This window comes from Cebidichthys violaceus, unplaced genomic scaffold (assembly GCF_023349555.1).
Source record: "Cebidichthys violaceus isolate CVI_PGR_0920_01 unplaced genomic scaffold, fCebVio1.0.p SCAF_48, whole genome shotgun sequence".
NCBI lineage: Eukaryota > Metazoa > Chordata > Actinopteri > Perciformes > Stichaeidae > Cebidichthys > Cebidichthys violaceus.
The window spans coordinates 414,576-427,636 of NW_027176683.1; the positions used below are offsets into that span (position 1 = coordinate 414,576).

Genomic DNA, 13,061 nt, shown 5'->3' on the forward strand with positions numbered 1-13,061 from the left:
TATATATATATATATATACATACATACATACATACATACATACATACATACATATATATATATATATATATATATATATATATATATATATATATATTTGTCAGACAAAAAGTGGTTGAGTAAAAAGTACAATATGTCTCTGAAATGCAGTGGAGTAGAAGTATAAAGTTACCTAAAACCAAAATACTCAAGTAAAGCACCTTAGATTTGTACTTAAGAACAGCAGTTGGCTAACCACTAGATAACGGATATGACGTAAGCAGTTAGCTAAAACAATGTTAACCCTTTCCTTTAAATTAATTCTGAAGATGGCAACGATAAAACCGAGTTTCATTATCAATATATATATATATATATATATATTTAGTTATGATGACTGAAGACTAAACGCTAACGCAACTGACGGTTCACTTGGCTAACGTTACCTGGTTGTAGTCCTTGTAGTCCTTCGACCAGCCCAGGGTTTCAAATACATCGTTCAGCTGCTTTTTGCAGTTTTCTGTGAAGTCCGTCAGCTCCTGAAGACGGTCCAGTCGATCCTGCAGAGTTTGTGTTTCCAACGAGTCCGACATTTAGAGGTTTTACGTCCAAATCATGGATGTTTAAAGAGAATTTGGCTCCAAATCATCTGTTGTTTTGTTTTCACTGCACTTGCGGCCGCCATATTCTGCGCGACGTTATGACGTGTGCCATGGGGTTGGCGGTAGAACAGATGCATTCTGGTAGTTGAAGTCCACTATTGTATTATTATATTATGTTATATTGTTTTTTGTTTTGTATTATTTTATATTATGTTATATTATATTGTATTGTATTATATTTCCATTTAAAAAAATGAAAACAGTCATAATAACAAGTATTTTTTTATTGTTTTGTTTTCTGTTGTAACTCTTATTATTAGTGACAGTTTGCTTTATTTAAAAAAAATAAAAATACACACCATGTCAAAGACACACCTGCACAACAATAATGATTTTGTAAAAAGATTAAATACAAACAAATTTGACAAATATGGAAATACAAGATGTTTACAGTGCGGTCTAAACAGGACAGGCTGAAAGTTACTCAGGGCTCATGTGGGGTACATCGGGGCGTCTTGCAGCAGCTCAGCATCCAGCAGCTCCTCCGGGTATATGTCCTCTGTTCTGAGAAGAGAAAAGACATGAAACCATGTTGTTGTTTTTTGGGTTAGACAAAAGGTGTAGAATAAATCAAAATTCAAACAATTGCATTAGTGGTACGATTAGCATAACTGTCATAATAACTCATACGGTACTTACATTACTTCGAGAGTGTCTTCAACAGCGACCTCCTCCACCACCTCCACTCCAACCACCAAGTTCCTCCTCACTGCAAGAAGCAAACACAAGACGGCACTTGAATTTGGGTCTGTAGTAATGTAACACTATAGATTACAGATTACCAACGGGTTATTTCATCAGAGTTTAGAGATTAGAAGAGCAGAAAGACAGTGGAGGCCAGAGGTACTGAGTTGTGCTGCGCCAACAACATCCTGCCAAGGTGAAATGTTTAATTATTGTTTCAGACCGTGTAACAATTTGGAACTTTGCCATCTGCCCTCGACCCATAAAATAAAACGTGAGTCAAACTGGTTCCCCTCAGACAAACAGGAACATCCTACATCTTCTCACCAGACTTGCGACTGACACGTCACGTCAGGTGGAAGGCGGACGATGTTCTTAAAAATACTTAACAAATGTATATTTTTAAAAGAATATTGTGTACACAGTAGCTCCTAAATGTCTGTGATTGCACTACAATAATGAAGCCTGTGAAGTCTTAATCTTAACAATCTGTAAAACTTCTCATAGCCTAAACTTTAACGAACCTTGTCAGGCTTTGATACTCCGCTATTATTAGATTTTTCACAATAAAGGACTAAAAGCAAAAACTCAATTTATTTCATTTCATTTCATTTCATTTTATTTTATTTTATTTTATTTTATTTTATTTTATTTTATTTTATTTTATTTTATTTTATTTTATTTCATTTTATTTTATTTTATTTTATTTCATTTTATTTTATTTCATTTTATTTTATTTTATTTCATTTCATTTCATTTTTTTTTTTTATTTAATTTAATTTCATTTTGACCTTATAGTTGTCAGATGAAACTTTGACATGGTACCTTTATTTTCCAATAAATGAATAATAATTATAACCTTTTTTTTCCACCTGTTCTGTCTGTTTTGTTTGTAATGTTTATCTTGGAAATATGAAACATGGGGATATGTTTTATATTCGGCTACTGCATGAACGCAAAAATGCATGCGTGGATGAATGATGGATCATGTTAATCCCCCTTTTCCTCTGAATAATTCAATATTTAAAACAAATTGATAGAAAGTATTTTATTTAAAACCAGAAGAAAAAACGCCAGGTGTACACTCACCTCCGTAGACGTATGGAGATCCAGGCCAGCAGGGACCCAAACCTCCTGCTTCCCTCTGCCCACAAACACAGACACACCCCTGGGTCTCCATCCCAGGACCCTCCCAGCAACCACGACCACTGGTGAAGTGACCACCACCGGCATCCATCGCTGTCTCTGGCTGCAGTGGGGGAGGAGCACCGGGACCTCGCCCGGCCGGTCCAGACCTGCTGGGGATCCTCGAGAGGATGGGAGGTCGGGAGCTGGACCACTGAGCGTCGTGACCGACCGACTGATCATGGCAACCTGCCGGATGCAGGGGAGGAGACGTTATCGCATAAACAAACAGAAATTCTTTCAAGCTGGTTCATAGATTTGACCAATTTCAGACTTAGGTTTCTTTCGTGAGCCTGTTTAGAACACTTTAAGCGTCTCCATCCACAGCCACTTTAATGAACATCTGACATTATCCTGGAAGCGTGTGAATGCATTTACCTTTAATGCATTTAGATTTAACAAACAATATGTTCGATTTTATTGTTGAATGAGTTACTTGGGGAAGTAGAAAAGGTCAAATGGAAAGCGATTAGGATTAACTACCATATATATATATATTGTCACATGATCAAATGGAGACTTGACATTGGACAAAAAAAATACCAATTTTATTAAATTGAATTGAACAGTTTATAGAATAATCATTATGTTATAGATTGATGCTGACAGATGGTGATGGGTTTGCTTAATGCAGGGATTTGGCTTCGAGAGGTCACGACTGAATCATATGTCTGATCCGTCTGTTTCCTGGACCTGCTGGTGAGAGACCTGCTGGGTTTGGACCAGGAATGAAGTCACCGAGTCAGCTGCTTGTACTGGCACACACACACACACACACACACACACACACACACACACACACACACACACACACACACCAAGCATGCACACTTAGCGGGGAGTGTGAGTTTTTTTTTTTCATGTACAAACAAAAACATGCACCCAGTGAGTTGATGACACCGACAGGATCAACGACATTAAGCAAACAAAAATAAGAGACATGAGGCGTACGTCACAACACAGACATTCACACACAAACACACTGTGTGTGAACACACTGCTGCATTGTTGGTCGTGTGTGTTTGTCGCGTTGCAGAAAGACAATGAATGATCCTTGAACCCTTAAATACTCATTTTAAAACAATAGCAGACATCTTTAGGGAACAAATCAAACGTTTAAATGTATCCAAAGGGATGAGATGTTCAAGCTTTTAAAGTCATTTAAAGTGCAAAAGAACTGAATACAGTCCTCCCTGTAGAACGTACAATAAATGACAAAAGTGGCTTCACTGTTTGTTATTTTTATAATTTGTTTTGTTTATTGTTTTCCAGTTATTGGATTTGGACAATATTTTTTTATCTTATCGTATCGTATTTGATCTTATTGTATCTTATGGTATCATATCGTATCTTTTTCGTATCTTATCGTATCTTATTTGATCTTTTCGTATCTTATTTGATCTAATCATATCTTATTGTATCTTATTTGATCTAATCGTATCTTATGGTATCTTATCGTATCTTTTTCGTATCTTATGGTATCATATCGTATCTTATCGTATCTTTTTCGTATCTTATCGTATCTTATCTTATCTTACCTGTAGAGCAGCAGCAAGCAGCAGGATGCTCTCCCGCCTCCTCTTCCTCCTCCTCTTCCTCCCTTAGCATGACCAGACTCCCTGAGTGCTGAGAGAGGAGACACGGTGGAGGTCCGGCCGACCAAACCCACCAGTCCGGGTTCATCAGTCTGTCCATCGCAGTCGTCCACGAGTGTTTGTGGTCAGAGAGGAGAAACCCACTGGAGTCTTCCTCCCCTCCTCTTCCTCTCAGCCACAGATGGGTTTTCTCTGGACGCAGCAGGAGGGTCGGTATGAGTCACTTTAGAGAACAAGCTGATTGGGCATCTCCCCTCCATTAATGATGCAATGCCTTCCACTAGAGGATCGTGTTTCCCATTAAACACTATTTATTTCACATTATTTCAGAGCAAGCTGGAGCGTTTTAGATTTATGAATGTGGTATTCTCACCTCTACTGCCATTGACTTTCATTTGTTGAAGTGTAGAAAAATCAACTTTAAGGTAATCCACCATCATTTGCTTTTATTTTGGTGAAGGGTGTGTGAGTTTTGTTTATAGCTTGCGACATGAAATATAATATCTACTATTTAAGAAAGAGTTCAGTTAAGAGCTCCTGTTTTTTTTACTTTCCCACCAAAGTTCACATTGAAAGTGACGTTTTTAAGCTGCTTTATTAGTATAGTTTTAAACCTGTGGCGCAAAACCTAAAACTGTGCACAACTTTATGCACACATTTGAAAAGCTGTTACATTTCTGAACCGGCACAGCCTCTGTGATTTGATTCCCCTGCTCTGAATAGAGACACATAACCGTCTGTAAGGAAGGAAAATCACAACGGAATAGTAAGAAGACAGCGCGCCACAAACACCTCTCTGAAACAGCTTCAGCAAAACATTATAGCCCACATGTAGAGAGGATGTATGGCAGGACTGTCGTATTAGACTCTAATAGTTTCATCTATAGCTGTACCTAATAAAGTGGAAAATGAGCGGTGGTGGAAAGTAATCGAAGAGCATTTACTTAAGTACTTGTGTACAAATGTGAGGTACTTGTACTTTTTATGCTACTTTCTACTTTTACTTCACTACATCAGAGGGAAATATTGTAGTTTTTACTCCACTACATATATGAATAGCTTATGAAATATGTTTTGTTGTAAATTAAACTATTAGTACGACTCAAATTATTAGTGGATTAATCAATAAGTTGATCGACAGAAAATAAATTTTAAAAAGCATTTTGATAATTGTTCTTCATCATTTGCTGGTTCCATATTGTTAATAATGTTAATGTATTAGTAATAATGTTCATAATGTTAATTTATTAGTAATAATGTTCATAATGTTAATGTATTAGTAATAATGTTCATAATGTTAATGTATTAGTAATAATGTTAATGTATTAGTAATAATGTTAATAATAATGATGTATTAGCAATAATGTTAATAATGTTAATGTATTAGTAATAATGTTAATGTATTAGTAATAATGTTAATGTATTAGTAATAATGTTAATGTATTAGTAATAATGTTAATAATAATGATGTATTAGCAATAATGTTAATAATGTTAATGTATTAGTAATAATGTTAATGTATTAGTAATAATGTTAATGTATTAGTAATAATGTTAATAATAATGATGTATTAGTAATAATGTTAATAATGTTAGTATATTAGTAATAATGTTAATGTATTAGTAATAATGTTAATAATGTTAATTTATTAGTAATAATGTTCATAATGTTAATGTACTAGTAATAATGTTAATAATGTTAATGTACTAGTAATAATGTTAATAATGTTAATGTATTAGTAATAATGTTCATAATGTTAATGTACTAGTAATAATGTTAATAATAATGATGTACTAGTAATAATGTTGGGGTTTGGACATTGTGACGTTTTCTTTTTTGGGCACTATTTTCATAATTTGTACAAACTAAATAACTATAACTAGAGTAATAACCAACAACAGTAATATCCTACTTTTATATTAGTAATAATAATATAATATATAATAGTTTTTCTTTTTCTACTTTAAATACTTTTCCTGATTACACTTTCAGTGCAGTACCATTGTAAATACTTGTAACGGAGTATTCTTTGCAGTAAAGTATCTGAATACTACAGCTGGAGTGTCGGATCAAATTCCATTCGTCCATCTTTGTTTTTCATTGTCGCAAAAAAACGCCCTTTGGAGGCAGCTTTGATCTGATTGGTCGAGCCCAGGTCACGAGGTCACTCGCTGCCAATCAGAATGCAGCAGTAAAGGAAACGGGACATTTAACAACCATCTCAAAGAGCTACATTTTCTGGCTGTTTCCTCCCCGGAGTCCGGTCGCTTCTCTCCTGGTTACATTTACGGTCGGACCCGCTTCGTTGTTCCAGGATAATTTACTAAAACGTTTTTTATCTTAACTTTTCTGCTTTTTTCTGGGGGGGGGGTGGCGTTTGTGTTTTTTTACGTGCGAGCAGACACACCCTCTGGAGTTGAAGGAGGTGTATTATCTTAGTTCCACTGTAATATATTTAGTTATGGCATATCCAGGATACGGTGCAGGACCCGGTGGAGCCGCGGTAAGAAAGCGTTAAAAAATGTCATTAATTGTCGGTTTAAAGCTTGAATACGACATCCTGTCTGCAGAGAGCGGAAGTCGGTCCTGACGTCTGTCGTTAGGTGTATTATCGGTCTATTAAAGGAGTAGAATGGCGTGCTAGACGTCTGCTAACGTGTTCTTTAACTGCGTCCACAAGAAGTATACACATGTTTTTACTTTGTACAAGTAGCATTACTGCAGTGTAGAAATACTCTGTTACTCAAGTAAAAGTACAAAACTACAAGTCAACTTATTCCTAAAGTAGAACAAGTACTCATTATGCAGAATGACCCATTTCAGAATAATATGTATATATGCTGTATATTGTAATATTGTCTTGTAGTTATTGATGCATTCATGTGTTCATCACTTTAATGTTGCAGCTGGTAAAGCTTGTTACTTTATATACTGCTGTATGAAGTTTATAATAATACCTCATGAGGTAAATTATATGTTGTATCATTACTGTGGAAAGTTAAAAGTACATCATTTGACTGAGATGTAGTGGAAAAGGTCTACAAAGAAGTAACACATGGAGGTACTCAAGTAAAGTACTTGACTGTTAGTTTTCATTATAATATTCAATCTTTTACTAAATGTAAAAAATACTCCCTATAGTATTCCAAAAACCTACTTCAATATAAGTATAGTCAACGATTTAAACTTTATGTTGTACCTTTGTGTCTTATTATCCCAGTGTTGTTGTTTTGTTTCTTTAATTGTATTATTATTATTATTATTATTATCTAAATTAACTTTAAATACTGACATGAGACGTATCTGTTACTTGATTATTATATTGTTATGTATTTATATGTATCATTGAGTAGTTGTAGTTATCTGGAGTCTCAATAGTTTTATTTGTCCAATCTCAATCAGTGAAGTCGCTAAAGCCGTCAGATGAAGTATATATGTGTACAAGTACCTCAAACCTAGACGTTGGTTTTCTTGTGAGTTGTACATCAGAATGTAATATTTACATTTAGAACAATTTAGTTTTCTAGTAAACCTTCTAGAAAGTCTTGTTCAGAGGAATCCTTTGTAAACTGTCGTAGCTCCAGTGACCCAAATTCTTTAGCATTGATGCAACCTGTATCGTGTGTGTGTGTGTGTGTGCGTGTGTGCGTGTGTGCGTGTGTGTGTGTGTGTGTGTGAGACGGTTCAGTTACAATAGGTGAGGAAGGGTGGGGTCTGTTCTTCACCAGCCCAGAGTGAGGAACACCCTCTCTCTCTCTGTCTCTCTCTCTCTCTCTCTCTCTCTCTCTCTGTCTCTCTCTGTCTCTGTCTCTCTCTCTCTGTCGCTCTCTCTCTCTGTCTCTCTCTGTCTCTCTCTCTCTCTCTCTGTCTCTCTCTCTCTCTCTCTCTCTCTCTCTCTCTGTGTCTCTCTCTCTCTCTCTGTCTCTCTCTGTGTGTGTCTCTCTCTCTCTCTCTCTCTCTCTCTCTCTCTCTCTGTGTCTCTCTCTCTCTCTCTCTCTCTCTCTCTCTTTCTCACTAGATAATCATTTCCGGTCTTTTCCGCGCTCTGAGTCAGCGCTGGTGAACTGTGTGACGTGTCGGGCAGCTATTGATTATCTGTGATTGAGGAAGAGTTCTGTTCTGATGAAACAACGTTTATGAGGTTACAGATACGTTTGAAGGACTCTAGTGCTGCACAAACGACGAGACGTTGTTGCTCCGGGTCAGTCAACAGGAAACTCGATTACGAAAGAGCAGAGAGAAAAAGCTTCCTGAACATCGTGGCATCATTATTTTTGACATCTTCAGTCGTTAGACCTTCATCAGGCGATTGAGCATATTCAGTAGTATTCAAATCCTAAAGTAAAAGTACAAATACCACACTGTGAAAATACTCCACTGCAAGTAAAAGTCCTCACTTAAGTAGAAGTACTTAAAGTACTTTGAAGTTAGCTAAATGTACCTTAAGTGTTTATTGTAAAAGTATTGATTGATCAGTAAAATGTTTTATTATATATGATGTTTCTGGATTAATGCGTTTTACTGCTGTATTAGTTTGAACTCCTTTCTACTGTGAATCTACAGCGATGCATCGTATTCTAGAGGCTCTTTTTTTTTTTTTTAAAGATTATTAAGAACTAGGCGTCAGATAAATCTAGTGGAGCAAAAAAGTAGAAGCGTAAAGTTCCATAAAATGGAACTGCTCAAGTTAAGTACATCAGATTCTTGTACTGCAGCACTTGAGTGAATATATATTGCGACATATACACACCGACGTGTGAAGTCTTCCGCTGCTTGTGATCTTGATCTCCAGCAGCTAGAGGTACATTCTTAAAAAGCTTGATTTCCTGTCCTGTGCTTTACAACGACACAGCGCTCATCTGCCACTAACCAGTCACTAACTCTCTACCTGACTACCTTGCAGGATCCTCTCTACGGGTACTTTTCGGCTGTAGCCGGACAGGTAACCATCCTGATGCTCCTCTAGTTCTGCAGATTGATGCTTGTTGTTGTTTTTTATCTAACTGTACTGAAGTGCGTTGTCCTTCCTTCTGTTTTCTTAAAAACACGCGACAGGATGGACAGATCTCAGCTGACGAGCTGCAGCGCTGCCTCACACAATCCGGCATCTCGGGCACGTACAAACGTGAGCGCCTTTATGTTAAGCATCACACTGTTGACCGTATGCTGCTGTCTGCAGGGGAACACCCAGCCGCTGAACGCTTCAAGTGGGGCATAAAGACACTCTCGTGCTGGGCTGAAGATTTGATCGAATCAGAGTTGAGGGAAACCAAAATTAAAATGTAGTTTCACACGCGACACAATTACATTTTCTTTTTCTTTTGTTGTTTGTAATGTATTGATATTGTTATCATATTTCACATCTTGTAAAAACATCTTGTTAACACTATACATAGTCATATCTTTATGCATATTCATTTTATGTGCTCATTAATATTGTGATATTTTAATATTATACAGGTGGCCAGTTGGCTTTCTGCCTCTTCCTGCACTGTGATATTATTTATCTCGGTTATGTTTGTTCATTTTTATGTTATTGTTTAAATAGTTTATTGTAATAAATAAACTAAATTAAAATGAGTTAAAACCAGATTCAAAATTAAGCACAAATCTCCATTTAATTAATTTCTAATTAAATGTTTAAACTGCAATTAAATAGAGTTTAATCAATATGCTACATTGTTTGCCTGCTAGCCAGCTAGCTAAGGAGTCAGTTAGTTAGCCTAACGTTACATCATGTGATGTACAACTGTGCGTATTTATTTTCTCATGGCTTCCACTGGTAACCCTGTGTCCGGTTGCTATGAATTGTGGGTATTTCCCTTAAGCAGAGTCTGCAGAAATACGGACTTCCGTAAAGGGTTCATGAAGGGTTTCAAATGTCTCCGGAGACACTCCTCACACGGCGGCATTGAGCCGGTGTTCTTAGATTTGCGTTGACAACCCGTTTGTTTTTTTTGTTTCTTACAGCCTTCAGCATGGACACCTGCAGGCTGATGGTCAACATGCTGGATGTATCCTTCACCCGTCGGCCAACAGGCCTCTGTCTTCACTGAAGACGCTAGACAGACAGCACAGGTGTATATAACTACATGAATGGTGGCTCTGACTGGGGACACTTGAATAGAACAAGTAGCAGATAAATACATTACACCTGTGTGCTTATAAAACCCCAGCAAGCCCGGTTAAAGGTGCAAGATCTGAGTTTTCTTTTGTTATTAAGCAGACGGCAACCGAGTGAAGTCGAAGCTTCACGTGTTAAAGCTGCATTCTCTCTAGTGTCCACCAGGGGGCGACTCCTCTGGTTGTATAGAAGTCTAGTCTAAAATGACTCTACTTCTCTCTTGATTTATTCCCTCAGTAAACATTGTAAACATGAGTTTATGGTCTCAGTCTCTAGTTTACAGTCTTCTTCAATACGGCGTGAACTCGAGGCTGAGCGACAGTCTGTGTTATTAAGCTGTTCACACTTGAATGAAGCACTCTTAAAGAAACAAGTATGCATCTTTAAATGTGCTTCATTTTCGAGTGTGCACTTGATGAAATGAAAGCAGCGTAGTTTGATATCTGTGCATGTCTCGTCACATTTCCTGCCTTTACAAATCAGTAAAACACATCTGATTTCTTTAAATACCACCTGTAAAGTACACACTAGTGTATAAGTGTGTACTCTAGCTTCTTATCACGTAGTTATCTGCTTGGTAAGATTGTCAGTGAGTACCGACACATTTGCTCTGATGATGATATCTTCTAAAAAATACAACTGGAGGAGTTAGCGTTGTGTCCTTGACCGCTGTCTCAGAGGGACCTTTCCAACAGCATGGGCTTCAGCGAGTTCAAGGAACTGTGGCAGGTTCTGAACGGCTGGAAGTCCACCTTCATGTCCTACGACCGGGACCGCAGCGGGACGGTGGAGGGCAATGAGCTGCAGCATGCCTTAAACAGCATGGGTACTGGCACACTTTAATTCCTCCTAAATCCAAATATCAGGTAACTGCTCTCAGTGCGCGACGTTGACGTCCTTTCTTGTACGTGTTGCCGTGCAGGTTTCAATCTGAGCCCTCAGGCCATGAACATCATCATGAAGCGCCACAGCTGCGGAGGCAGAATCGCGTTCGATGACTTCGTGGGCTGTTGCACAAAACTCCGAGCCCTGACCGGTGAGTGGGCGGGAACAACAACAACAACAACAACGACAACAACGACGACGACGCATGAAATCTGAGACAAATGCTCAGTAACGAACGATGAAAGTATTCAAAAAGTTCATCAAGTCGACCGTTTTTTTAATCTTGTTTTTCAGATCACTTCAGAAGAAGAGACCAAAGACAAAGTGGAGCGGCCACATTTCAGTATGATGAGGTAAGTTTGAATCTACTAAAGCTTCATTGTGTCTGAGTCCATCATAACCACACAGGAGGAACTGGCTGCTTCTTCTACATATTTGTGACTTTACAAAGATGTGTCGAGCTTCTGAGGCTGGACTCATCCAACGAAAAATAACTTTTGTTTGTAATCCACGTGAATCATGAACGAGGAAGTCTAAAGACGGGTCGGGTCCAACTAACGGGGAACCTTTAGCCATTTCAGTTCATTTATTTCTCACGTAACTTGTGTACTTAAGTAACTCTGCTTCAATAGTTTAACCCAAACAAGGATCCTTTCCTGAACCTATAACTAAGTGTTGAAAGTCTAAATGATGAGATACTTTAACACAACAGTCATAGAAGCAGCTCTTCACAGGTTACTCTACATTTGACATATAAAGGTATTGTGAGGACATTGAAGACTACTTTAAACGTGGCTTTACAACATGAAATACTTCACTTTATGGGATTGTACTGAGCAAACGCTCCCTTGAGAGGATTTTAAGAAGCAGCTCTGGAGTAGAAAGAATAAAACCGACGTGGCTGAGGTGACAACCTGCATTGAACAGCAACTGGAAACATCTGGTCATTGTCATGGTTACAGATGGGGGCACCAAAAGTGCCATACGGATATTTATATTATCAAGTCGAACTTTTCATCTTTTTTTGCTGCCAGAAATGGGCTTCCATATAAAAGGCATATGATCGTCTTCAAATTAAAGTCTATGCTGCGTTACAGTGTACAGGGACCATAAACTACATCTCCCACAATGCATGTTTGTATTCATCAGGTGGACACACACACATGACTCCAGTTGATAATCTTGCCGGTAGATGACTGATGTGTAATAAGAGAGTTGTACACTAACACTGGATATATGTGTCTCTAGTTCATCCAGATCACCATGAGCATATGAAGAGGAGGAGACCAATCAGACGGGACACGCCGGCCCTTTAAATCTTCTCATCCACGTTCATGTCCTTTCATTGTGTTTTTTATTTTTTTATTTTCATTGCTTAATCATCGTTGTAAAAACAGGATTTAAATGCCACTTTCACATTCCTTCTTCTTCTTTTTTTTAACAACAAAGTCATGTGTATTGTACCTAACTAATACCACTATAATAACCTCTGTACCGGCTACAAACCCCCGCAGAGCCGCATGTATGACAGGAATAAACATGTCCTCCACTAACTGGCTGCTTTGTTTACTCCCTCTGACAACAGCTGAGTTGGTTTGATCGTATTCTTGAACTCAGATGCAGAATTATTCAAACCGTGTCTGTTAAGCTTTGTGTCTAACCTCCAAAGTGCTTCCTGTCAGGTTAACCGCTGTCCTAAATGAAAGTACAACTAAGTCATGGAGTCATAACAGTGATTCTGCTGTTAACGAGTGGATCTGAACTGATGACAGAGTGATTCAGTGGACGCACTTTAAACCTTTAAGAGAAACTTGTATTGGTTTGTTGCTGCAGCACAAACGCAGCAATGCAGATAAATAGAAGAGATATTTATAATAACAGGTGTGTATATACATATATATATATATGTATAGATGTATATATATATATATATATATATATATGTAT

At 37.6% G+C, this 13,061-nt stretch overlaps 2 protein-coding genes across 2 annotated transcripts in view; one reads left to right on the plus strand and one right to left on the minus strand.

The window, feature by feature from the left end:
- The window catches only part of snrnp48 (small nuclear ribonucleoprotein 48 (U11/U12)), a 4,196-nt gene extending 3,529 nt beyond the window's left edge, over nt 1–667 (minus strand). Inside the window, exon 1 of the mRNA XM_068729900.1 lies at nt 426–667. Coding sequence (XP_068586001.1) covers nt 426–572 — 147 coding nt within the window. The 5' untranslated portion in view covers nt 573–667. The remainder of the gene's footprint in view (nt 1–425) is intronic.
- A 5,641-nt stretch (nt 668–6,308) lies between these two features.
- sri (sorcin) lies at nt 6,309–12,667 on the plus strand. The gene is made up of 8 exons (XM_068729921.1): nt 6,309–6,608; nt 9,009–9,047; nt 9,161–9,230; nt 10,076–10,119; nt 10,908–11,055; nt 11,152–11,265; nt 11,409–11,467; nt 12,363–12,667. Exons 1-8 carry the CDS (start codon nt 6,567–6,569, stop codon nt 12,387–12,389), a joined length of 543 nt encoding a protein of 180 aa, XP_068586022.1. The 5' UTR covers nt 6,309–6,566; the 3' UTR covers nt 12,390–12,667.
- The last annotated feature ends 394 nt before the right edge of the window (nt 12,668–13,061 follow it).

What these genes read in the sequence shown, in the direction of transcription:
- sri (XM_068729921.1), top strand. Translation starts at nt 6,567, where the DNA reads ATGGCATATCCAGGATACGGTGCAGGACCCGGTGGAGCCGCG. An exon ending in TTTCGGCTGTAGCCGGACAG is followed by an intron (nt 9,048 to 9,160) that starts GTAACCATCCTG and finishes AACACGCGACAG; the next exon opens with GATGGACAGATCTCAGCTGA. An exon ending in TGATGGTCAACATGCTGGAT is followed by an intron (nt 10,120 to 10,907) that starts GTATCCTTCACC and finishes CCGCTGTCTCAG; the next exon opens with AGGGACCTTTCCAACAGCAT.